Here is a 25,951-nt window from a genome sequence, read left to right on the forward strand (position 1 = left end):
CTGAGTACTTTTCGGCGCCTTGCCTATATTTATTTGTGTTCACTCGCAGCAGAGTAGCACGGACCTCCAAGTACCAAGGTTAAGGCCCTTGCGCAAAATACCCAGTCAAAAAACAAAGAATAAACAGAGCCGCAGAGTAGGAGCAACAACAAGGGAAACGTGGCCATGTCATAGGCTAGACGGTGTCACTTGGGCACGCCCCATGCTACCCAAGCGGCCCTTATTACTTTGTCGACCAATCAGATCGCTTTAAAACCTCCATGGTGCACTATAAGTGTGGCCACGCCCTTGCTTGCCGTCCCCCTTTCCATAGACCAATCAGGTCACTCTAAATGTGCCACATGCATTTAGAATGAGGCCGGCCCCATGCTGCTTGCTCGCCCCCTTTCCAATCGACCAATCAAGTCACTCTAAATGCACCACATGCATTTAGAATGAGGCCGGCCCCATGCTTCTTGTCGGCCCCCTTTTCATCGACCAATCAGGTCACTCTAAATGCACCACATGCATTTAGAATGAGGCCGGCCCCATGATGCATGCAGGCCCCCTTTCCATCGACCAATCAGACCGCTTAAAATCCTCCACGGTGCACTGGAAGTGTGGCCACTCCCTTGCTTGCCGGCCCCTATTCCCATCGACCAATCATGTCACTATAAACTTACCACACGCACACCAGAAGTGTGTCCACGCCCGCGTTTGTCCAGCCCCTCTTTTATTCGACCAATCAGGTCGCTCTAAACTTGCCACAATATTAAAAGAGGCAAAGTTGCGCCAGATGGTCACAATGCCAAATTGACTTTCCAAAAGTCTCGCCATTACGCTAATTGGCATGCCAAACATGCCGAACGCGCCACTTTGCCACAGAAACATGCCGAACGTGGCAACTTACGATAAATAACGCGCCAGTGTGCTAACCCACTCCTTGTTCATGTCCAAACTCCATAACATATTCAATTAGGGTATTCCAAACACGGCTCTGCTTTAGTGGCGTTAGTCTTAACCCTAACTTCCAGTCGTGGCCCAATTACGACACTTTGGCCCTATAACATGCCATGAGCCATGTGGGACCCGCCAAACCATGAAAAAGGCGCCACACCATGGCCACTCGTGGAAATATTCGTTCATGTGGCCGTTTATACATGGTGGCCTGCCTATGGCTCCTCCGACATGACTCTGGCATCGTTTGTATAAAATGCCATGTCACAGCCACCTACCGTATGCTACATGCTATACATGCTAATTAGGGTTTCGACATACCAAACCTTAATTTAGGCAAAGTGCCGCGCCAACCGAGCCAAACAATGTTCCAAAGAACATGGGGATCAGTGTGCCATTAAACTGATGTTGCCACACCACGTCTGAGTCTAACACCAACGTCCCAAAAATTCAGTGGCCGTGGCTACGCCAGGCGCCACTTACACCATATTGTCGCTGGCATGCACAAACTATGCCAGCCACTCCACCACGCCAGTGGCATGCACGAACTATGCCAACCATGTCGCAATACCACTGGCATGCGCTAAAGGCGCCACTGTACCATTATCAGGCGCCAACAGTAGGCATCCATAATCAACGGTTACCCTTCCTCATGAGATGCAATCTCATCCATCCAAGTCCGCCACCGAGATGACAGGGTTGTGGCAAGTTTTAGGCGACCAGCCGCCTAAATCTAGTGGCCATGGCTACGCCAGGCGCCACTTGCACCACCGTTCCACTGGCATCCACGAGCCATGCCATCCACATTTCCACTGGCGTACACCAAAACGCCACTGGGCCATTATCAGGCGCGAACACAAGGTAGCCATAATCAGCGGCTACCCTTCCTCATGAGATGGGATCTCAGCCATCGAGGTTCGCCACCGAACTGATAGACTTGTGGCAAGTTTTAGGCGACCATCCAAGACGAGCCTAATAGCATCACATGCTATTTTCCTGCGGCAAGCCTCTTGATTTTAATTTTCCACACGTAGCAAAGTGCTACATTTTTTCCATAAAAACATTTTGAGACATCAAACATGTCACAAACTGGGGGATACTCATCAGTGTATTGGTCTGGCAGTTTACAGCGCGCGGCGTGAAATACGCCCGTTATGAGAAAGTGTCATTAAGTGGGATAATTAGTGGCGGCAAGAAGTAACGGGTGCAAACGGATCCACTTCCTTCATCCTGGAAGCATGGGTTTCTGACGGTTATACGTTACTCCACTCTTCCATCACCCAATCGTTCCCACTTCCTACGAGACCATGGTACGTTTCAATATGACTTGTATAAATAGGCTTCACCTATTTTCACCAAACAACAAGTTTTCGGTCGGCAACAACATAGTATCCAGAAATCACCAAGAACTGATAGCTTTTCACTCTGCAAGCCAGTTCCACTTTCTGATACAAGTCATAAAACAAGCCACATCTTCAGAATTAACCATTCTGGTCTCAACACTCTCTTTGCTTCTCTCCCTAAGACCAACACTTTTCCTTCACTTTGTGACCGAAGCAAGCCTGGAAAGATCATTTCTTGGTTTAGGCCAGGATTATACAGATTGATCTCTCGAATCAAAAGTACTCTCGTGCAGTGCATTGTTTAGGGTTTAGATTCGTTTATCATACACACACCCAAAATTACCAAAATCAGCAGAAACGGTTTTCACCCCCAAACAACGTTCTTGTTCGTCAGCCTGATCAATACTCTTCTCCTCGTCGCTAGAAATATCAGGATTAGTAACAGTTGAAATGGCTTTAACTGATTCTGGTATTTCTTTGACTTTCTCAATTGTCTCAGTTGGAGGAAATTCAGCAGGAGGATTATCGTGATGAAAGTTACTAATATCATCGATTATAACATTGACAGATTTCATCATGACATGGGTTCTGAGATTAAACACTCGAAAACCACGACTATCCGAATCATAACCAAGGAAGATCCCTTCATCACTTTTGGTATCGAATTTCCCTCTCTGTTCTCGATCTTTTAGGATGTAACACTTACTTCCGAAGACTTTGAGATAGTGCAAGTTGGGTTTTCTACCGTACCACAACTCATAAGGAGTGTTTAGGGTTTTAGACTGTAGGTAGACACGGTTGATCAAATAACATGCTGTAAAGACAGCTTCTCCCCAAAACCTTAAAGTTAGTTTTTTTTATGGAGCATTACCCTGGCCATTTCCTGAATGTTTCTGTTTTTTGTTTCTGCAACTCCATTAGCTTGAGGAGTAATGGGTGGAGAATATTGTTGAATGATTCCTAGTTCATCACAAAATTAAAACACCTTAGTGTCCTTGAATTCAGTTTCACGGTCTCTTCTAATTTTCTTTAGTTTGCGACCTTGTTCGTTCTGGATTCTTTTAATAATAATCTTGAATTCATCAAGGGTTTCATTCTTATGAGATAGGAACGCAACCCAATTGAATATGGTGTAATCATCTACCATAACCAAGGCATACTTCTTACCAATAACATTAAGTTGTTGAATTGGTACGAAGAGTTTTAGTGAGAATATCTCGAGATGATTTATGGAGAACTTTCGTTTGTTTACCCTTTTGACACACCACATACACTGATCGAATTTTAATAGTGGTAAGAAAGGTTTTCGTTCACTCGGACTTGTTGAAAATGATTTTAGGAATTAATATACTAAAATAAAAGGAAAAATATATGTACAAAAAATTGTCACAGTATGAAGAGGGACAGGGACTCGGGATTCCACTGCTTTTCATGTTCATGGGATTCATAAATTTATCCTAGACATTTATAGCTCAAACCAAAAGAAACAATGACTCTATTCTTTGCCAAAGTAGATTTCGTAAAACATCAATTGTAAATTACAAGCATAGTGTATCTAAAGCATCTAAGACTAAGCATACACTATCTAACAAGATAACAATTGATTAATAGAAATCATAAATCATTTAAAATTTGTGCAAAAAGTAAATAAGGAATTTATTAAATTACCCCAAGGATGAAATACAACTTCCTCCGTCGTCCCAGTGATGGGTTCTAGCTCCACATGGTGAAAACACACTCAAAAAGATAACTCATAGCTCAAAAAGGTGTTTTTATTGGAGAGAATAATAATACAGCGAATCTGCAACATCTAATGGACGTTACAGAATACACTGTTACAAGAGGTGTTGCTAACTGAAGATAAGCGTGACTAATGGACTGTTACAGAACAGATTGAATATAAGACACTGACTACGATTGTCCTCTGCAGTATTATGTTCTTCAGCTTTAGGGTTCTTGAGAACGACACTTCTGATGTGTCGTCTGCAACTCCCTTCTTTCTCTTCTCTGCTGCTACTGCAGAATCGCTTTGCAGCGATTTTTGTTGCTCTAAAACTACCCCTAACTCTTCATCTCCCCTCATATGATCTCCAGAACTATTTTTATGCTCAACAGGCTGCGACAATCTCCGTATCTTCTCATAATAAATTCCGAGAATAATCTACTATCAATCACTTTTACTCTTCACTGCCAGTTACGGAAAGTATTCTCTGCTGTCTAATGAATTGTCAATGCTCTCTCCACTGTTAAAGAATGAAATCCTCCAACAAAATATTCTCCCCTTCAAAGCATATCCCCCAAATACAAGGAAAGAATATCCGATGCTCTAACTTCCCTGTTTGTCGAAGGAAACTTCCTTTTCTTATCAGTTCCACGCGCCTGCATCCTGTAAACACGCTGAGACATAGTCTATTTTGTAGTAAAACTCCTTCAAGACACACAACAACCTTTGTGAATTACTCACAAAATACGGGAACGCACAACAGAATTCTGTGTTCCTGTTTTGCCGAGATATGAAGAAATCTGCCTCCCTTATCGTATCTGACCCATATACCAACCCTGTTTCAGTGAAACAGGTGGATATCAATCCAAACCCACGAAGAAATCGAACAGAAATCCCGTCAAAATTATCTCCAAAAGTTCCGCAGGTGAAACACCATTTTTCCCGCCAAAACAGTTTGTTCTTGAAGAAGAGACGCCCCTTAGCAGAGTAGGGGTGTGAATAGCAGATGGTGGTCTGGGGTGCAAAAAGTGAAGAAGGTGCCCCTTAGTAATTGGGTGCCCCTTATCCAAACTGAGAGTCCTTTTAGCAGTTGTCCTCCGCGGGTTCCCCGAGCAACTTTTCGAGCCGAATTTCCCAAAAATGTTTATTTCCAAAAATACCTAAAAACACAATAATAAGGAAGAAAACGAGTACTAACAATACGAAACATTGAGGACAAATTAGACACATAAATGCGTCTATCATACACCTTTAATCTTTGCATTGATTTTGGGAACGCCTCTAACAAGTTCTTTGTTAATGATCTTATTTAGAAGACGATAGTTGATGTGACCAAAACGCTCATGCAAAAGATGTGTAGATTCCACCTTAATCAAATTGCAACAATTGCTGAACTGAGTATCCAGAAGATAACAGTTGTTTTTACCGGGAGTTCCCTGTAAAATTACTTTCCCAGTTTTGTCTACAATGTCACATCCATTTGCATTGAAGACCACTCGATGGCCTTTGTCACAAATTTTACTAATAGAAAGAAGATTTGCAGTCATACCTTTTACGTATCCTACATCATGGATTTCAGGTACTCCGAGTAGTTGGATCGTCCCCTTCTTGCTTATGTAGCAACAACTCCCATCTTCAAAAGTTACTGGTCCTCCCTCATAGTCGCTTGAAGAAACAAACCACGTGAGACCACTGTCAAGAAACCATTGAAAGGGTGATGTTGACTTTAAAGAAAAAGCTCCCATACTATTAGTAATTTCCTGTTTAGGGTTTCCTGATAGTTTTATATGTCCTTTTAGAGAAGCAAAAAGTTGTTTAGTTTTCATGTGAAGACTACTTGCAGCTTTTAGACTCTTTTGAAGGACATACAAGTATGTTGAAAGTGATTGGAGGAATCACAAAACAAACATGGGCCAACATTTTTAAATTCATCTGAGAAGTTTTGAGTCATATCAGTTTTTACAACATCTAAATGTTGTTTAACATCTGACTTACGACTGTTCTTCAGAGAGGAACAACTGGAGTTATTCAGATCCATCAAAGGAATTTTGATAGATTTCAAATCCTTAAGCATTGCAATTTCCGCGACGAGATCAGAGTTGATCAGGATTTGTTCATCCAACTTTTTCTGGAGAATAATCAGTTTATTAGAACTTCTTCTACGATTGGTTTTTAATCCTGGTGAAGCGTTTCTAGAGACTTTATTGTCCATAGAGTCAGAACGCTACAAACACAGACTTGTAAGGTCTTTAAACGTGTTTGCCTGCTATGATACTAATTGAAAAAGTGGGGGTACAACAACCGCACCCAATATTTCGCTTAGCAATCTGTATGGAAAAACTCCATTATACTTTCAAGAGAAACAACTAGACTCAGTCTTAATAAAGTATATCAAAGAGTTACATCTCTCTTTATTGATTCAATTCTTTCTCAAGCAAATAAAAATCTGTGAGTCTAATTGAATACAAGAGAAATCACTCGAACAGTACCAAAGACCAATGTTCAAGTATCAACCAATTTCAATCAACAACCAAAGGTCGGATTTCCAATTGATTGATTCAAACGCACAACCTGTGATAGTTCAATTATATAACAAAATATAATGCGGAATAGAAATAACACAGACACCAGAATTTTTTTAACGAGGAATCCGCAAATGCAGAAAAACCCCGAGACCTATTCCAGATTGAACACACACTGTATTAAGCCGCTACAGACACTAGGATACTACAAACTAACTTCGGTATGGACTGTAGTTGAACCCCAATCAATCTCACACTGCTCCAAGGTACAGTTATGCTCCTACGTCTCTGATCCCAACAGGATACTACACACTTGACTTCCTTAGCTGATCTCACCTACAACTAAGAGTTGCTACGACCCAAAGTCGAAGACTTTAATAAACAAATCTGTATCACATAGAAAAGTCTACCGGAATAGATAAATCTGTCTCCCACAGAAATACCTACAAGTTTTTGTTCCGTCTTTTGATAAATCAAGATGAACAGGAACCAATTGATAAACCAGACTTATATTCCCGAAGAACAGCCTAGTATTATCAATCACCTCACAATAATCTTAATCGACGCGGCGAAAGAAGATATTGTGGAATCACAAACGATGAGACGAAGATGTCTGTGATTACTTTTCTACATTGCCTATCGGAGATATAAATATCAAGCCAATCGTTATGATTGTACTCAAACGATAGAAGATGCAAGATCATATCACACAACTACGAGAAAGTAGTATCGATCTGGCTTCACAATCCCAATGAAGTCTTTAAGTCGTTAACCTGGTTTACAAGAAGAAACCTAAGGTTAAAGGAGAATCGACTCTAGCTAATACAATTAGTATCACACAGGAGGTGTGGGGATTAGGTTTCCCAGTTTTTAGAGTTCTCCCTTATATAGTCTTCAAATCAGGGTTTGCAATCAATGTTAGCTTGTAACAAAGAATTCAATATTCACCGTTAGATGAAAACCTGATTAGATTCAAGATAATATCTTTCAACCGTTGGATCGAAAACTTAGCTTGTTACACACAAATGAAATGCACGATTTTAGGTTTGTGTAACCGTACCCAAACATGTACATTTGTTGGTTCAACAATAGTTAACCAAATGGTTAGCCATATGAGCACTTTCATATCAACCATATTCTTCTTCACCATAACCGGTTCAAATGAACTAGTTAGAGAGTTGTTCAATTGCAAGGAAATCTTATGTAACTACACAAGACATAGTCGAAGAAAAAACTATATGATTCACTCGAATCGGTTCATGAACTTTATAGCCACGGTTTGCATTTAGCATTCCTTAGTTAATATAAATAAGTTCACAAATAATCGTCTTTAGATATAACCAACTTAAGTTCGCATACTTAGTTCGCGGACTTAAGTTCCCGGAAGGAGTTCTCAAACTCCAGCAGATATTCTCGGGTCGAGAACTTCCGCCAGTTCGCGGTCTGGGTTCGCGGACTGAGTTCACGGCTCTTGTTCCGGTTCACTTGATAAACAAAGTTCGCAAACGTTGGTTCAAGGAAAAAGGAATTATACATATATGTGTTTCCACACAATGCTTATATCCAATATTTGTTATATAATCTAAACTCTCATTTCAATCATTGAAACATTCTTAGAGGAAGTTATATAGTTGCTATTCACAAACCATTTTTCGTCAAAGCAATTTTCAAAGCGATTGAAACATATCATGAGTTTCGTCACTAGGTAAAGATGAAATTGGCCAAACCGTAAGCTTACCAACACATATTTCGAGAAATATATAGGCGAGATAAACTCGGCTCGAAATAGCAAATGTGTATAATCAAAGTCTATATAACAAAACGACTTTTGTCTCAAGATAGGAGATAGAGTAGATATACTTTTGAGTGATAGATAAGTTCAAGTCTCCACATACCTTTTAGTCGATGAAGTTCCACCAGTTCCTTGAGTAGTCCTTCGTCTTGTATGATGATTGCTATGGAGTTCTTGAGCTCAATTACACTTTCTATCCTAGTCCAAGACTTAGCTATGTAGACTAGAAACTAAGACTTATAGTTTTGATCACTAATATTGACAAACATGCTTGAGATAGCAATGCATGCGAGTTCGACCGAGCAATGCTCTAACAATCTCCCACTTTGTCAATTTTAGTGACAAAACTATCAATACATATGGAATACAAAAAATAAATGAATTAGCTTTTGTAGCTCCTATTCCACATGCCTAATCTTCAACATTACTCGAAATCTTCGTCACTTCCAAGTACTCCAATGATCCCAAAGGTTATAAGTTCAGCATCATCGTTGTTGAAAATCCGTAGCTATAACAATGAGAAAACAAGAGTTATCAATCATTATTATACAGTTTCATAGTATCAAAGTTCAATTGTATCACAACTTCAACAATAATACTATGGTGATATGTATCACTCCCCCTTAGTCAATACTCCATCTCACATGGAAACCACTCCCCCTTACATAATGATCCGAAAACCATATGTATTTGTAGTGTGAATTACATATTAATTCTCCCCCTTTTTGTCAATAAAATTGGCAAAGGTATGAAAACGGGATCTTAATGAAATTTCCAAAAGAGACATTTCATGACCAAAAGAAAGCATATATCAACTTGTTTAGATGCAATCATAAAGCCAAAGGTAAATGCATTCATCAAGGAGTTTATAAAGATACAAGATAACCCCTATAATATTCCACAGCCGCACTCCCCATAAAGATTTGGCAAGTAAGCACAAGTTCAATTAAGAACTCTCCTCCATAAAATATCATTCCCGAAAGAACAACAAGAGAAACCCTAATTTTAAAAGAAAAGAAGGATTTCTTAGGACATAACACACTAGAAAACGACAGAAAATCAACCTACGGAAACAAATGCAGAATTGAAGTAACACTTAATGGAGTTCCAAACTCAATTTCCCAAAAGATCAAGATAAGCACAGGGGCAAGAATCATGGAAACACTAATGAACCAAAACAACACCAATAGACTGCCGCAAGTGTTGAAATATAGCAGTGTCTAAAGGTTTGGCGAGAATGTCAGCCAACTGTTGTTCGGAAAGCACAAATTCCATATTTATGATACCATTTTCATAGAGATCTCGAATAAAATTGTACCTTATATCAATGTGCTTTGTTCTTGAGTGCTCAACGGGATTCTCTGTGATTCGAATCGCACTAGAGTTATCACAAAAGATCTTCATTATTCCAGTATCAATTCCATAATCAGCCAGCATTTGTTTCATCCATAAAGTTGAGTGCAACATGATCCAGCAGCAATATAGTCTACTTCGCATTTAAACAGGGATTGTGAATTCTGTTTCTTGCTATGCCAAGCCACAATATTTTCTCAAGGAAAAAGGACTTATACATATATGTGTTTCCACACAATGCTTATATCCAACATTGGTTATATAATATAAAATCTCATTTCAATCATTGAAACATTCTTAGAGGACGTTATATAGTTGTTATTCACAAACCATTTTTCGTCAAAGAAATTTTCAAAGTGATTGAAACATATCATGACTTTCGTCACTAGGTAAAGATGAACTTGGCCAAAGCGAAAGCTTACCCACACATATTTTGAGAAATAGATAGGCGAGATAAACTCGGCTCGAAATAGCAAATGTGTATAATCAAAGTCTATATAGCAAAACGACTTTTGTCTCAAGATAGGAGATAGAGTAGATATACTTTTGAGTGATAGATAAGTTCAAGTCTCCACATACCTTTTAGTCGATGAAGTTCCACAAGTTCCTTGAGTAGTCCTTCGTCTTGTATGATGATTGCTATGGAGTTCTTGAGCTCAATTACACTTTCTATCCTAGTCCAAGACTTAGCTATAGTAGACTAGAAACTAAGATTTATAGTTTTGATCACTAATATTGATAAACATGCTTGAGATAGCAATGCATGCGAGTTCGACCGAGCAATGCTCTAACAATCTCCCCCTTTGTCAATTTTAGTGACAAAACTATCAATACATATGGAATACAAAAAATAAATGAATTAGCTTTTGTAGCTCCTATTCCACATGCCTAATCTTCAACATTACTCGAAATCTTCGTCACTTCCAAGTACTCCAATGATCCCAAAGGTTATAAGTTCAGCATCATCGTTGTTGAAAATCCGTAGCTATAACAATGAGAAAACAAGAGTTATCAATCATTATTATACAGTTTCATAGTATCAAAGTTCAATTGTATCACAACTTCAACAACAATACTATGGTGATATGTATCACACCCCCTTAGTCAATACTCCATCTCACATGGAAACCACTCCCCCTTACATAATGATCCGAAAACCATATGTATTTGTAGTGTGAATTACATATTAATTCTCCCCCTTTTTGTCAATAAAATTGGCAAAGGTATGAAAACGGGATCTTAATGAAATTTCCAAAAGAGACATTTCATGACCAAAAGAAAGCATATATCAACTTGTTTAGATGCAATCATAAAGCCAAAGATAAATGCATTCATCAAGGAGTTTATAAAGATACAAGATAACCCCTATAATATTCCACAGCCGCACTCCCCATAAAGATTTGGCAATTAAGCACAAGTTCAATTAAGAACTCTCCTCCATAAAATATCATTCCCGAAAGAACAACAAGAGAAACCCTAATTTTAAAAGAAAAGAAGGATTTCTTAGGACATAACACACTAGAAAACGACAGAAAATCAACCTACGGAAACAAATGCAGAATTGAAGTAACACTTAATGGAGTTCCAAACTCAATTTCCCAAAAGATCGAGATAAGCACAGGGGCAAGAATCATGGAAACACTAATGAACCAAAACAACACCAATAGACTGCCGCAAGTGTTGAAATATAGCAGTGTCTAAAGGTTTGGCGAGAATGTCAGCCAACTGTTGTTCGGAAGGCACAAATTCCATATTTATGATACCATTTTCATAGAGATCTCGAATAAAATTGTACCTTATATCAATGTGCTTTGTTCTTGAGTGCTCAACGGGATTCTCTGTGATTCGAATCGCACTAGAGTTATCACAAAATATCTTCATTATTCCAGTATCAATTCCATAATCAGCCAGCATTTGTTTCATCCATAAAGTTGAGTGCAACATGATCCAGCAGCAATATACTCTACTTCGCGTTTAAACAGGGATTGTGAATTATGTTTCTTGCTATGCCAAGCCACAATATTTTTCTCAAGGAAAAAGGACTTATACATATATGTGTTTCCACACAATGCTTATATCCAACATTGGTTATATAATATAAAATCTCATTTCAATCATTGAAACATTCTTAGAGGACGTTATATAGTTGTTATTCACAAACCATTTTTCGTCAAAGAAATTTTCAAAGTGATTGAAACATATCATGACTTTCGTCACTAGGTAAAGATGAACTTGGCCAAAGCGAAAGCTTACCAACACATATTTTGAGAAATAGATAGGCGAGATAAACTCGGCTCGAAATAGCAAATGTGTATAATCAAAGTCTATATAGCAAAACGACTTTTGTCTCAAGATAGGAGATAGAGTAGATATACTTTTGAGTGATAGATAAGTTCAAGTCTCCACATACCTTTTAGTCGATGAAGTTCCACAAGTTCCTTGAGTAGTCCTTCGTCTTGTATGATGATTGCTATGGAGTTCTTGAGCTCAATTACACTTTCTATCCTAGTCCAAGACTTAGCTATAGTAGACTAGAAACTAAGACTTATAGTTTTGATCACTAATATTGACAAACATGCTTGAGATAGCAATGCATGCGAGTTCGACCGAGCAATGCTCTAACAATCTCCCCCTTTGTCAATTTTAGTGACAAAACTATCAATACATATGGAATACAAAAAATAAATGAATTAGCTTTTGTAGCTCCTATTCCACATGCCTAATCTTCAACATTACTCGAAATCTTCGTCACTTCCAAGTACTCCAATGATCCCAAAGGTTATAAGTTCAGCATCATCGTTGTTGAAAATCCGTAGCTATAACAATGAGAAAACAAGAGTTATCAATCATTATTATACAGTTTCATAGTATCAAAGTTCAATTGTATCACAACTTCAACAACAATACTATGGTGATATGTATCACTCCCCCTTAGTCAATACTCCATCTCACATGGAAACCACTCCCCCTTACATAATGATCCGAAAACCATATGTATTTGTAGTGTGAATTACATATTAATTCTCCCCCTTTTTGTCAATAAAATTGGCAAAGGTATGAAAACGGGATTTTAATGAAATTTCCAAAAGAGACATTTCATGACCAAAAGAAAGCATATATCAACTTGTTTAGATGCAATCATAAAGCCAAAGATAAATGCATTCATCAAGGAGTTTATAAAGATACAAGATAACCCCTATAATATTCCACAGCCGCACTCCCCATAAAGATTTGGCAATTAAGCACAAGTTCAATTAAGAACTCTCCTCCATAAAATATCATTCCCGAAAGAACAACAAGAGAAACCCTAATTTTAAAAGAAAAGAAGGATTTTTGAGGACATAACACACTAGAAAACGACAGAAAATCAACCTACGGAAACAAATGCAGAATTGAAGTAACACTTAATGGAGTTCCAAACTCAATTTCCCAAAAGATCGAGATAAGCACAGGGGCAAGAATCATGGAAACACTAATGAACCAAAACAACACCAATAGACTGCCGCAAGTGTTGAAATATAGCAGTGTCTAAAGGTTTGGCGAGAATGTCAGCCAACTGTTGTTCGGAAGGCAAAAATTTCATATTTATGATACCATTTTCATAGAGATCTCGAATAAAATTGTACCTTATATCAATGTGCTTTGTTCTTGAGTGCTCAACGGGATTCTCTGTGATTCGAATCGCACTAGAGTTATCACAAAAGATCTTCATTATTCCAGTATCAATTCCATAATCAGCCATCATTTGTTTCATCCATAAAGTTGAGTGCAACATGATCCAGCAGCAATATACTCTGCTTCGCGTTTAAACAGGGATTGTGAATTCTGTTTCTTGCTATGCCAAGCCACAATATTTTTCTCAAGGAAAAAGGACTTATACATATATGTGTTTCCACACAATGCTTATATCCAACATTGGTTATATAATCTAAAATCTCATTTCAATCATTGAAACATTCTTAGAGGACGTTATATAGTTGTTATTCACAAACCATTTTTCGTCAAAGCAATTTTCAAAGTGATTGAAACATATCATGACTTTCGTAACTAGGTAAAGATGAACTTGGCCAAAGCGAAAGCTTACCAACACATATTTTGAGAAATAGATAGGCGAGATAAACTCGGCTCGAAATAGCAAATGTGTATAATCAAAGTCTATATAGCAAAACGACTTTTGTCTCAAGATAGGAGATAGAGTAGATATACTTTTGAGTGATAGATAAGTTCAAGTCTCCACATACATTTTAGTCGATGAAGTTCCACCAGTTCCTTGAGTAGTCCTTCGTCTTGTATGATGATTGCTATGGAGTTCTTGAGCTCAATTACACTTTCTATCCTAGTCCAAGACTTAGCTATAGTAGACTAGAAACTAAGATTTATAGTTTTGATCACTAATATTGATAAACATGCTTGAGATAGCAATGCATGCGAGTTCAACCGAGCAATGCTCTAACACTTTCCAAACCATGGAAAGATTAAAAGAATCAACAGAACTATCAATAATACAAACTACATAATGCATGGAATGCACGAACAAACAATGATCATCAATGATCTGCTGTAATAGATTTTGGACCTCAGAAACTCCCCATTGTTTTTTAATATTACATATCGAATGAAAATTTGCTAAATTTAAAGCTAGATAGTTTTGATTAGAGTTTGTAGTGCTCCAGATTATAGTTCCAATCTTTTTGTCAAATTGCACACTTGCGTTTGGTTTCGTTTTACAAAAAAATGACCATAAAAGGGACTCCCTCCCTTTGGCCCCTCCGGTCGGTCGGCCCAAATATATTATCAGAAAATCACTAAATATCTCTAGATTTTCAGAGAATCTCCAGGAATTACTCAAATAAAAAGTCTATCAAAGTCTATAGAAATCTCGTTTGACTACCCCTGTAAATAACATATCTATAAATCTATAGAAGTCTCTAAATTTCCTGAGAATCTTTAAGAGTCGCTTAAATATAAAATCCATGAAAATCTATACAATTCTCACTTGATTATATACGACCAATGACGAGAGTGAAGAGATGCCCTCTAAATTCTCCGCCATTACACACACTTAATCGGTTCGGTTTCCATGCAGATAAATTCTGGCCGAAGGGCAGACCTACCATCCCTAAACTGATCCAAAACTTCGATAAAGATGACCGACCAGCTATCCGTTATAACACTTTTTAACAGTTGTAGCTAGAGATGTAAAACGTGCCGGCCCGGCACAGCCCCGGACACGAAATCGCGTGCTTCACGTGCCATGTGCCGTGCTGGGCTGTGCCAACGATTTAAACATGTTGTGCCGTGCTGTGCTTTACTAGTCGAAAGCTAGGCACATCACAGCCCACGGGCACAACACGTAACGTGTTGTGCCGTGTTGTGTCGTGCTGGCACATGTGGTATAAACAATTTGAGATCACTTAATGTTATATGTTAAGTCGGACATTATCACGATATCTAAATAGACAACATATAATTTGAAATTATTTCAGAATTTATTTCAAGTAAATTTAACAAGTTTATTCAATAAAAAGAAAGATCGCACCATATATAAAATTGGATCACTGTCATGTGAATTAATGTTCTAGTCAAATATATATAGATAATGACATTATAACAACGATATTGAAATATATTTTCCATATATTTAGGTATTATATGTGTTTTTATAAAAATAAGCCAGCATAAAATGTCAAAAACTAGCTAGAATAGTGACTCTTTTGTGAAATATACACAAAATGTGATGTATTATACCTTGTAATATTATGTATTTTTGCATGCTATGACGTGCTTTCTTAACATGCTGTGTTAGGCCGGGCCACGTGCTTATCCGTGCCGCGTGATGTGCTGTGCTATTGTGCCGATTAGGCTAACCCAGCACATCCCACGAAACTAACGTGTTGGGCTAAATCACGTGCTGGGATGGGCTGGGCTCCGATTTTAACGTGCTGGGCGGGGCTGTGCTCGTGCTGGCACAACCCAATTTACATCTCTAGTTGTAGCTTGAAATTTGAATCCAACAAAAACCGTCTTATTTGAACATTCCAAATGTTTTATGCGTTATTTGTACGCCTGGATCTAGAAGTTAATATGAGATTCATGGATGGAAATTAAGGTATATATACATATAGTTGAAAGAGAGTTGTTGCTTGGCATCAACAAACAATAGAAAGGAAGAAAACAGAGAGTTGTTCCAAAACATCAACAAACAATAGAAAGGAAGAAAACATTAATTTCTGGACAGAAAGATAAACACCAGTACACCAGCGTATCACCCGTTTAAATATGATGCCATGGAGTGGAGGCAAAGATAATCACGTATGTAAGGAGTATAATCATTCATTCGCCACCGTTATCGCTCATGAAAAAATGGCAAAAGATAACATGCATGCCTGAGAATCCACAACATTTAAGTAGCCTTTATTTTCTTCTTGCCAAAGAGCAGGCTCCATGAGTCAGTATCTCCCTTCTCTGACGCAGTTCGTACTCGATCTCCACCGATCTGGATTCCCAAAAGACGCCCCAAAAGTAAATAACACAAATGGTTTTCAGTACCTTGGAAAAGAAGCCGCAGCTAGTTCTCGGTTTGTGTATTTAATTTGCTATTTATACATTAAGCACATACCTTGTCCATAATCCAAAAGCCAATTCCTGGCATATATTGCGCCAAGTACATAATGGTAAGCACAGGCTGCAATAATAAGAAACTCCACTTAGACATGTTCAGAAACAAAGATTTTTAGTTATCCAAATGTATCGGTTTATAAGTATCCAAGGGTAGCAACAGAGTATCAATGATTGTAAGAGATATCTCTGGAAACTGGAAAGCATTGCAAAATAAGAACGACAACCAAAATATACACATTACATGATCAGATATCCAAGCTTCCTTCAGTCCATGCGTTGCTGCAATAATTGTTAGCTCCGCGCACCTTTCTGATGAGACCATCTTTTGTCAAAAATAAAATAAAATGGCGTCAGGCGTCACAAGTGTGATATGCTATTTCCCGGAGGTAGTTTATAAACACCTTATAAACCTATCCAGGTCAAATCCCACTGGGATTTGAGTCAGTTGATAGTAGATATCAAGTGTCTCATGTTTAATTGGGGTTTGAGTCTGATTTGTTCTCAAGTTTTAATTTGTCTACTTTGTTATGTAACTGGAATGCTGTCATGCATACTTCCATGTAATCTGTGTACCTGGTTGTCACTAATCCCACCGGTCATTCAGTAAAACATGGCTGCGTTTGCACCAGTAAAAGTTAAAAACCTGCAACTTTTTATTTATTTCATTTTTTCCTGCTATATATAACCTAACAGAGTCTAGATTGAGATGCTTACCCCAGAAGAACCCTTTTGTGAAGAAGAGCCTGCTCCAGTACCATTTGGTGTATCTATAGGTCCAGGACAGACGACTGTTACTTTTATACCTTTTTGAAAGAGCTGCACTCATGAATTAAAAAATAGTTGAAGCATATGTAACATCCAGAACACACAGAGAAGAATTTGGAATACCAAACTTTGAATGTTATTAAATTGACTACTTGTCAAGAAAACCAAGAGACAAAGAATGATGATATCGATGTTAACTGTGTACCTCAGAACGCAATGTGTGGAAGTATCCATTTAAAGCATACTTGGAAGCCGAGTACACAGCCTGACCGGGTGCAGGTGTCTTCCCAGCAGCACTGCTCATCTGCACATTAACATAGTTAACACTCATATCATAGTTGAAGTCCACCACAAATTTTCGGGGTTAAGCTATCCACGCGTGATCACTGCGACGACCTATGATAAAGCATCTCTTGGACAGACAACATCCTAAAGAAATCCAAATCCGGTGTATTCATAACCACATCTTTTTAAATGAACAACCAAATGTCCCCCAATTTGTTTTTAGCTAAGTCAAAAAATGTATTGATAAAAAAACCAAATGTACCATAAAAAGGTTTGTGAATTTGATCGTTAGTGATGACAACTATATTGAAAAGTTATCTTTGAAGTAACATAACAATGAAATTCGACGATATCTTTACCTGTTTTTCTAAAAACATGGTCAGATATATCAAAATGATAACTGGGAATTAATTCAAACATACCACTACAAAATGGCCTTTTCCTCTTTCCACCATGAGAGGTGCCAAGAGCTGGGTGAGAGTTATCGTCCCCACAAGATTCACATCAAGAGTAGCCTGATCATAAGATTGCAAATTCTCATGATTATTACCCCATAATTTTTGTTGTACGTAAGACATCGATACACAGTAACAAGATCATTAAGTAGTATGTAGAAAGTAAGACCAGCTTTTAACTATTTAAAGCAATATATGGAGGCACCAAACTGTTGGCGAAAGCAGATGTTTGTATTTGGTACCTTGAGACTTTCTTCAGTCACGTCCAAAGCAGATGTTTTCTGCAAGCACAGATTCAAACAAGCCAAAAGAAGGTTAACCTAACCAGTCTTATATATTATCATGAGTACATTGACACCATTTTTTTTTTTTTTGAAAAAAGAATATTATCTCTTAATTATTCGGTATTTTGAGCAAAATTTAGATAAAATCCAATGCAACACAAAGTGTGAACATACAACCGCCAAATAAATCGATTATGATTTAATCTTCACTTACCGTGTGGACGTCATTCGCTGCATTATGGATCATATAATCAACACCATTAGCTGGATAAAATGATTGTGCTTTCCTTACAATTTCTTTTAGAGACTCTTCACCAGCTGTCAAATCCAAAGGCAAAACCTTTACTCCCTCTGGTGCATGTTTACCTGAAATTTGTTTCACAGAAAAAATAAATAAAGATAATAATTTGACTTAAACAAAGGAACTGAAAGTGTTGATTGGGTGAAGCTTACCAACAAGCTGCGATTTGACTCTTTCCAGTTCAGCTTCATTTCGCGCAGAAATTATGAGCTTGGCTCCTAAATTGGCTAATTGTTTGGACAGAGTCTCCCCTGAGTATCCAAAGAGAAGCACATTGTATATAGTAATTAATCAATTACAGTTTCCTTTTGTTTCTTTACCGGCCTTTATTTTTACGTATTTCCCATCCCACTTTTCCTAATCCTAATCCTCATCCCTTTCTCGCAAACAATATTTTGTATAAGTGTAAAACTCTTTTAAAACTGGGTAAACAAAACTCAGTTTCTTATTTTCTATAAACCACCAAATCAAGTTGGAAATTATCCATTTCCGTTAATATAAAATTATTAAACTTAAATTGGGGATAGTTGATTACGATGAGAACCTAATTATACGTTCCCTTAGCATCTCAATTTTGTAGCATCAATAGGAAAATCCAACAAAGAGGGAAAAAGTGAATTGCGATGGTACGATTGATTATAGTTCTGATAAGTTCTCGCTCTTCTCGTTTTGGCTAAATTGAGTTCTAACACTATAGGATCTTTTGCGCTTGGGCCGATCAAAGAAAAAAATCATCGTCAATAGGGAAATTGATTTGATGAACAGTTGATAAATTATTAGAGCATAGATTTTGTTCACCTCCCGACAAATGCTGAAACGTGTGAAAAACACCATTATCAGTCATATCCCAACTAAAAGGAGTTAAACAAATGATGATTTATGTGCTTTGGATGGGATTTAGGGAATGTGGCGATAGGAAATAGGTAAAACCTTATTAGATCTTCTGATTATAGTCTATAATCGAAAATTTTTCCTACTCTAGAGATATTAAGCTCCTCATACTCATAACAATTCATAATTCAAAATACCAATTTATGAGTAAATTGAACATACTTCTTAAGGTAAAAATCACATACCAATTCCACGGCTGGCGCCCGTAATCCAGAAAACCTATAAATAACCAAAGTATCATACAGAAAACGAAAAAACAAATCGAAAAAAGAAATCGTTTTGAGCTACAAATATATTTACCTTATCTTCAATTTCTTCTTGTTTGGCTTTCCCTCTGGATAACAACGTAAAATCCCCTACATGAAAAGAAAACCAAGATTAATAGTGCTCATCTTACAGACTTACAACCAAGTGAATAAGGAAAATGCAAGAGTGACAGAGTGAGAGAAAGAGAGAGGATTACCATCTGCAGACGACAGTTTAAGTATGAACCCAACGAACAGAGATAAAAAAAGCAAACCTATGACCAAAATCATTATTCAAAATTTGGCAGAATATTTTTTCGTCCTGTTTTTTTTTTTTTTCCTTTTCTGGAGAAAAAGCTCAATGAGAAACTTAAACCAATAGTGAAGGACAGACGATTTTGTCCGGCTTTGAATGAGTAAATGTGGTAGTTCTCTCTGATATATATATATATATATATATATATATATATATAGTTTTAAAATGTGGCTTCTAATATGGGTTCCAAATTATGAAACCCCACAAAATGGATTCCTTATCAACTGACTCCATACTTTACAAAATCTTAAATTTAGGGTCCAAAAGACAAATTTACACATTTTCCTAATGACAAATTTACCATGTGTACAAAAGAGATACAGTACATTTTTCCATTTCTCTTTCTCTCCATTTCGTTGTTGTTCTTTCATTTTGAAAACCTTCTCACCATTTCTGGTCCTGTCATTAATCAGGATACGATGAAAATGTGAAACTCATGGACCCTCCTTCTGAAGCTGAGATCCATGATGTTCTGTTTGGAATGCTGCCAAACTCTAGCACTGGTACGGACGGTTTCCCAGCCTGTTTTTTCCAAAAAAGATTGGAATATTGTCAAAAATGATATTATTGATATTGTCCGTGCATTCTTTAATAGTGGTCACTCATATGTTAACAAAGTTGAACCAGACTTATATATCTTTAATCCCCAGGGTCCTTCACCCTGATGGTCTTGGAGATTAATAGGCCTATAAGTGTGTGTAGCATTGTTTATAGAATTATTTCTAAAGTTATATCTAATAGGATAAAAAATTTCCTTGATAGTTTATTTCAGACAAGATTTTTGTTGCCGGTGAGATAATCAATGCTATGAGAAAGAAAAGAAAAAGTAAAACTGATTTTATGGGTTTACAAATCGATATGTCTAAGACCTTTGACCGTCTTGAATGGAATTTCCTAATTGCCATTCTGCACAGAATTGGTTTCTACTAAAGCTTGGAATAACCTTTTTTTTTCCTGTGTATTAGGACCAGTCAATCTGCTATTCTTGTTGTTGGTGTGCCTTGCAAAAACATTCAAAGCCGGGCAATCTATTGTCCCTTTTATCTATTTATCCTCTCCATGAAATCATTCTCTAGGACTCTATGTGATGCTGACCAAGTTCAGTTTCCTCTATTCTTTGAAGTTTTGTAATTAATGGTGTTACTGTTACCTGGGAGTTCACAGAGGACACTAAAAATCAAATCGGACCAATATCCAAAATTGATATAGTCTCTAGCTAGGTAGAATGTGGAATGCCTAATTAATGTGATGATGAACGAGAAAATTGTGTATTTATCAATCCCATTACTAAATTCAAAATATATATACTGTATAACAGGATAAAAGTGTTCATTAATTTGCAACAAACGGTTTTACACAGAAGACAAGTGCATTATTAGATCATTAATATCATTCTTTTGAGGTGTAACGTTTTAAGGGCAATTTATGAAACAAGTGACTCTGTCCAATTCAAATTATTTTCTGTTTCCTTATTGTATTCTTATTAGGAAAATGTATAAAATAGTCCTTGTATTAGGACCCGATTTACAAAAGCATCCTACTGTTACAAACTATTAACAAAATGATCATACTTCCGTTAAAAAGGGAGTTAAGTGGTGACTCACAGTTAAATATGTTAATGAAATTACCTATATTTCTTTCATATTATCCTTCCATACACATTTTTAACTTTTTCCTTCATTATAATTTTTTTTGACGGTGGTGCTATTTGTTGGTGGTGGTGGTGCCGCTTACATATCGTTACACCGCATTCAGGATCGTAAAACCACATTCAGGTTCGTTACACCGCATTCAGGATCGTTATACCGCATTCACCCAAAGGGTTCACCGCTTCCCCTCCGGGGTTTAGCAGGTATTCTTAAGCTTCCACCACCACCACCACCGCTTCATCACCACCACTTCAACCAATTAGTTAACTAGGAAGGGTATTTTGAGGGAGGGTATATTTGAAAAAGATAACACCGATTTATTGAAAAGTGTTAAATCGGATGGAAAAGACCATTTTGTAAATGGATTACAAAAATATGATCATTTAATGACCGGATTACAAAAAGTATGACCATTCTGTAATTTTCCTTCTTCTTATTCTGTAGTTTAAGTCCTGTATCTTTTCTCTATAAAGTAAAATCAAGAGCAGTTGAATAGCAATCAAAAGGATATAAGATATTTTTTTTTTTTTTTGAAACGAGAAAAATTTATTGATGAACGAAGAGTCAAACAATTACATGAGTTACATCTTCAGCTAATCGAGTTTTAAAAGGATATAAGACTTGATCTTAGCAATTTCTCACTCATAGGATGGAAAGAAACTGTCAAATTTTTTAAGAAAAATCATCATTACAGGACAAAACAGGACTTGGATTGTGAAGCTAAATCTCTACTCTTAGATTGAGCTGCTGCTGGCACCAGTAGTTACTAATTCTATTACTCTAATTGGGATAATTTATAGTTTCCCCTGCCGCCCACATTTTTCCCATTTACTGCTTATCTAAAAATATTATTTAAAAGTAATTTTATTTTTAAACTCTACTTCTTCTTTTTCTGTAATAACCACCTAAAAGAATTTTACTACTCTTATTTTTCTTCATTTTCATTAGTATCTTTTTTTTATTATTAAAAAACCCCTTTTCATCTTCTTCTTCATGGATTTCTTTTTTCACTAAAACACAATTTTTATTCTTCTTCAATAATCTCATTAATTTTCATTATGAAAACTACTCAAAATTATTAACTCTAGGTTTCCATTTAGTTATGGTACACCCCAAACTTGTTATTTGAAATTATTTAATAACGAATAATCCCTAAACCATTATTTTGAAAGATCCCATTGTTGAAAATCTAGGTAAAAATAATCAAACCTTCGGTGAATCCAACATTCAACAAGATTATGCTAATTCACAATCACCAAAACTGATGTGATTTTATGATTCTTGTTTGTTTTAAGTTTATCAAAACTAACAAAAGAATTGAATCTTTTTATTTATGTATTAATGGATAATATTTAAAGTGTTAATGAATTTGGAAGTATTCGATTTACCAAAGAAATGAATTTCATATGACGTACTCAAACTTCTAAGAGGAAGAACAATCATAGTCGTCTAGACCACGCCTGTCCAGAACAATCTCAATTGTCCAAAATAATTCACGACTACCAATTTCTAATTTGTGAATTCTACTCGCCACCACATGAACGATTATGAAAAATCGTAGTCGTCCAGAATACAACCGCCCTGAATTGCAGTCGTTACTACATGAGCAACTACAAAAAGTCGTAGTCGTTCAAAACGGTGCGTCTATGATGTGGTCGGGCCACATCATTTAAATACGTGGTTCATTTTTAAATAGTGACACATGGTTTTTTTGTTCTCCAAATCAGTTTATAACCTAACTTTTTGTCTTAATTTCTTACTTTTTCTCAAAAAGGTAAAGCAATTACGGGGATTTAGAGAGGCAGATTTTTAATATAAGTACATGTCAAAATATGAAGAGGAACCAGATACAAAATATATGTGGCCCGACCGCATCATAATCCGAGCGCGTCCAAAATACGACTATCCTGAACCGTTTAGTCATCCAGAGTTCCGACGACAATTATTAAACTTAATGTAAAATTTTAGAATTTTGACCGACAGAATTTGAACGACAAAAAAGAGTCGTAGTCCCATACTCCCATTACATGACTGTCCTAAGACGCCATAATCGCACAGGACATGATGCCCGTGGACTTTGAACTTTCTTTCTCATGGATTTTTATTTATCAAACAAGAAAATAGGGGTGAAGGCAGTGGTCGGTGGTGGAAATCGAGTGCAAAAAGGTGATCCATGGGTGGATACAGATAGGAAGAAATAATTTGTAACTTACAATTATTTTATATTCAGCTTGTTTTTTCTTAAGCATTATATTTAGTTATTGGGTGGGTTTTTTTCTTAGGTATAAACCAAAAATTAAGATCTACTAGTATTTGTGGTATTTTAAATTTATATGGGGTGATGAATAAGATAAATTAGCTATCGTAATTTATGTAATTGGTAAATCAGAAAAGTGTGGTGACGAATGTAAATACCCGTCGTATTTACTTAGATAGTATATTTAGGAAACCTTAAGATTTATATGAGAGGTAAATAAGATCAATTTCAATTGGTAAAAAAGTGTGGTGACAAACTGTCATATTTGCTTACTGGGCAATATGGTAGTCCTTCGGCTTTGTACATTATTTCCTATTAATATACAAATATACAATCAAAAAAAAAAGGGCACCTAGCTTAGTTGGTCATGCTCGTTTCCCAAAGTTTTTTAGCGTTTCAGGAGGTTCCAGATTCGAGCTCTCAATTACGTAATATTGCAGGAATTAACGTGGAAGATAAAGTTATCTTAGTTTACCTCCCTTGTGACACAATCTCATCCCCATTCGCTTCGGTTCTTTTGGTTAGGTTACTCATGAGGCTCGCTGGTAGACTAGCACGGCAACCTGTTCAATTAATTTAGTAGTACGTTGTTAGAGCTTAGCTTGTTAGGCTTCCAACTAGTTAATGTATACTTTTTTTATCTGATAATTAAAATAACGTATCTAAAAAAAAAGAAAATATTAAAAGTGTGCAAAATAATTTAGTTAATGGATAGTCACGATTGGTGTGACGGGTGTCCACGAAACACTCAAGAACAGATCTTATCTGCTAGCAGGGCAATCCTGTGAAGTAGTTGCATCTTCTTAAATTAATGTATCCTGTACTGCATTAATAAGATTGCTCCCTGTTTCGTGCCGCATCACATATAATAATGGTATTTTCTCATTTCGCGTCTAGCTGTGTACACAGTGCAAGAAATGATGACAGTTCATAAAGTTATTTTATAATATGGCCCCCACACAAATGGAAAATAATAACAACACCGAATTAGTGGTGTTTATCTACCTGCAATATTAATAACAACACCAAAGCCTTCAACATTTTCTTTAGAATAGAAATGTGCACGATTACATTAATGAACACTTGCAGGTGAAATTAGTTAAATGAAGTAGTTTACATATCTTCACTAATGTATCGCGTGTATTGCTTCGAGGAATTGTTTATCGTTTTATGTCTCTCTCGGAATCTGCGGCATCGTCGTATACATAAGGTAATATTTTTAATTGGGATATTTTATAAAGAACCCCTGTTTGAAAAGTGAAATTTCTAAAATATCCCCGTTTTTTACAAATTTATAAAGTATTTTTGTTTTACCATTTTATTCATGTAACAGTTTTCATCCGGTTAAATGTTAGGTGGCAATTATCTCACCTATTGAAAGTCCTATTTACCCCTGAACACATCTCCTTGGTAGGGAGTATAAATGATTCGACGATCCTGAAAACGAGTGTACCGATCCTGAACCAGGCTCGACGAACCAGAAAGTGGTGTAACGATCCTGAACCGAGCTCGACTAACCTGAAAAATGTTGTAGTAGATTAATTCTCCACCAATCAAAAACCCCAAAACACTTGGGAATGATGAACCCTTTCGGAGAATGATGAAACGAACCTGAAAATGATGACACGATCCTGAACCGAGCTCGACAAATTAGAAAAATGATGTAGAAAGTCAACATACTAACAAGTAAAGAGTAAATAAGTAAACTAATGTTAACTAACTAGGATGGAAAACAAAACAGTGGGGGCACTTTAGAAAATTTGTAAAAAACGGGGGTAACAAAAAAACGAGGCCAAAAATCGGAGGTACTTTATAAATTATCACTTTTAAATTTCATGACAGAGTGTCTCTCTGTACTTCCATCGACTTTCATGACAGAGCTCTTCAGGATACTGTTTGTAGCCAGAAATATTTCCAGGTACTAAACCACGATGATTTTGGTGATAAAGATGAAAACTAGGGTTTAACACAAAACATGCATAAAGATGATAGACACGAATTTTACGTGGTTCGGCATGATTTGCCTATATCCAATGACAAATCCCCGTAGGGAGAGATATTTTATTGATCTATGGATTACAATGATTTCTGATCCCTTTTAGAGTTTTCTAGTGTATTTTCGTGCATCAGAGCGTGTCCCTTTAGGGTTATGATTCCCCTCTATTTATACAGTTGAATATCTGGGTTAAGCCCTAATTTCGAGATAAACTTCC

The 25,951-nt window shown here is 36.8% G+C and overlaps 1 protein-coding gene across 1 annotated transcript; it reads right to left on the bottom strand.

Moving 5' to 3' along the window:
* Positions 1–15,763: 15,763 nt before the first annotated feature.
* On the bottom strand, positions 15,764–19,924 carry LOC113317665 (dehydrogenase/reductase SDR family member 7-like). Its single transcript, XM_026565803.1, has 12 exons — positions 19,735–19,924; positions 19,572–19,627; positions 19,457–19,490; positions 18,533–18,631; positions 18,294–18,445; positions 18,038–18,076; positions 17,763–17,855; positions 17,261–17,359; positions 17,005–17,106; positions 16,532–16,612; positions 16,289–16,354; positions 15,764–16,165 (listed from the first exon to the last, which is right to left on the bottom strand). Exons 1-12 carry the CDS (start codon positions 19,805–19,807, stop codon positions 16,073–16,075), a joined length of 987 nt encoding a protein of 328 aa, XP_026421588.1. The 5' UTR covers positions 19,808–19,924; the 3' UTR covers positions 15,764–16,072.
* Between the last annotated feature and the right edge of the window lie 6,027 nt (positions 19,925–25,951).

Source organism: Papaver somniferum, chromosome 10, assembly GCF_003573695.1.
Source record: "Papaver somniferum cultivar HN1 chromosome 10, ASM357369v1, whole genome shotgun sequence".
Taxonomy (NCBI): Eukaryota; Viridiplantae; Streptophyta; class Magnoliopsida; order Ranunculales; family Papaveraceae; genus Papaver; species Papaver somniferum.

What these genes read in the sequence shown, in the direction of transcription:
- LOC113317665 (XM_026565803.1), bottom strand. Translation starts at nt 19,807, where the DNA reads ATGATTTTGGTCATAGGTTTGCTTTTTTTATCTCTGTTCGTTGGGTTC. An exon ending in AGTCAAATCGCAGCTTGTTG is followed by an intron (nt 18,446 to 18,532) that starts GTAAGCTTCACC and finishes AACAAATTTCAG; the next exon opens with GTAAACATGCACCAGAGGGA. An exon ending in AAGCTTGGATATCTGATCAT is followed by an intron (nt 16,355 to 16,531) that starts GTAATGTGTATA and finishes TTATTATTGCAG; the next exon opens with CCTGTGCTTACCATTATGTA.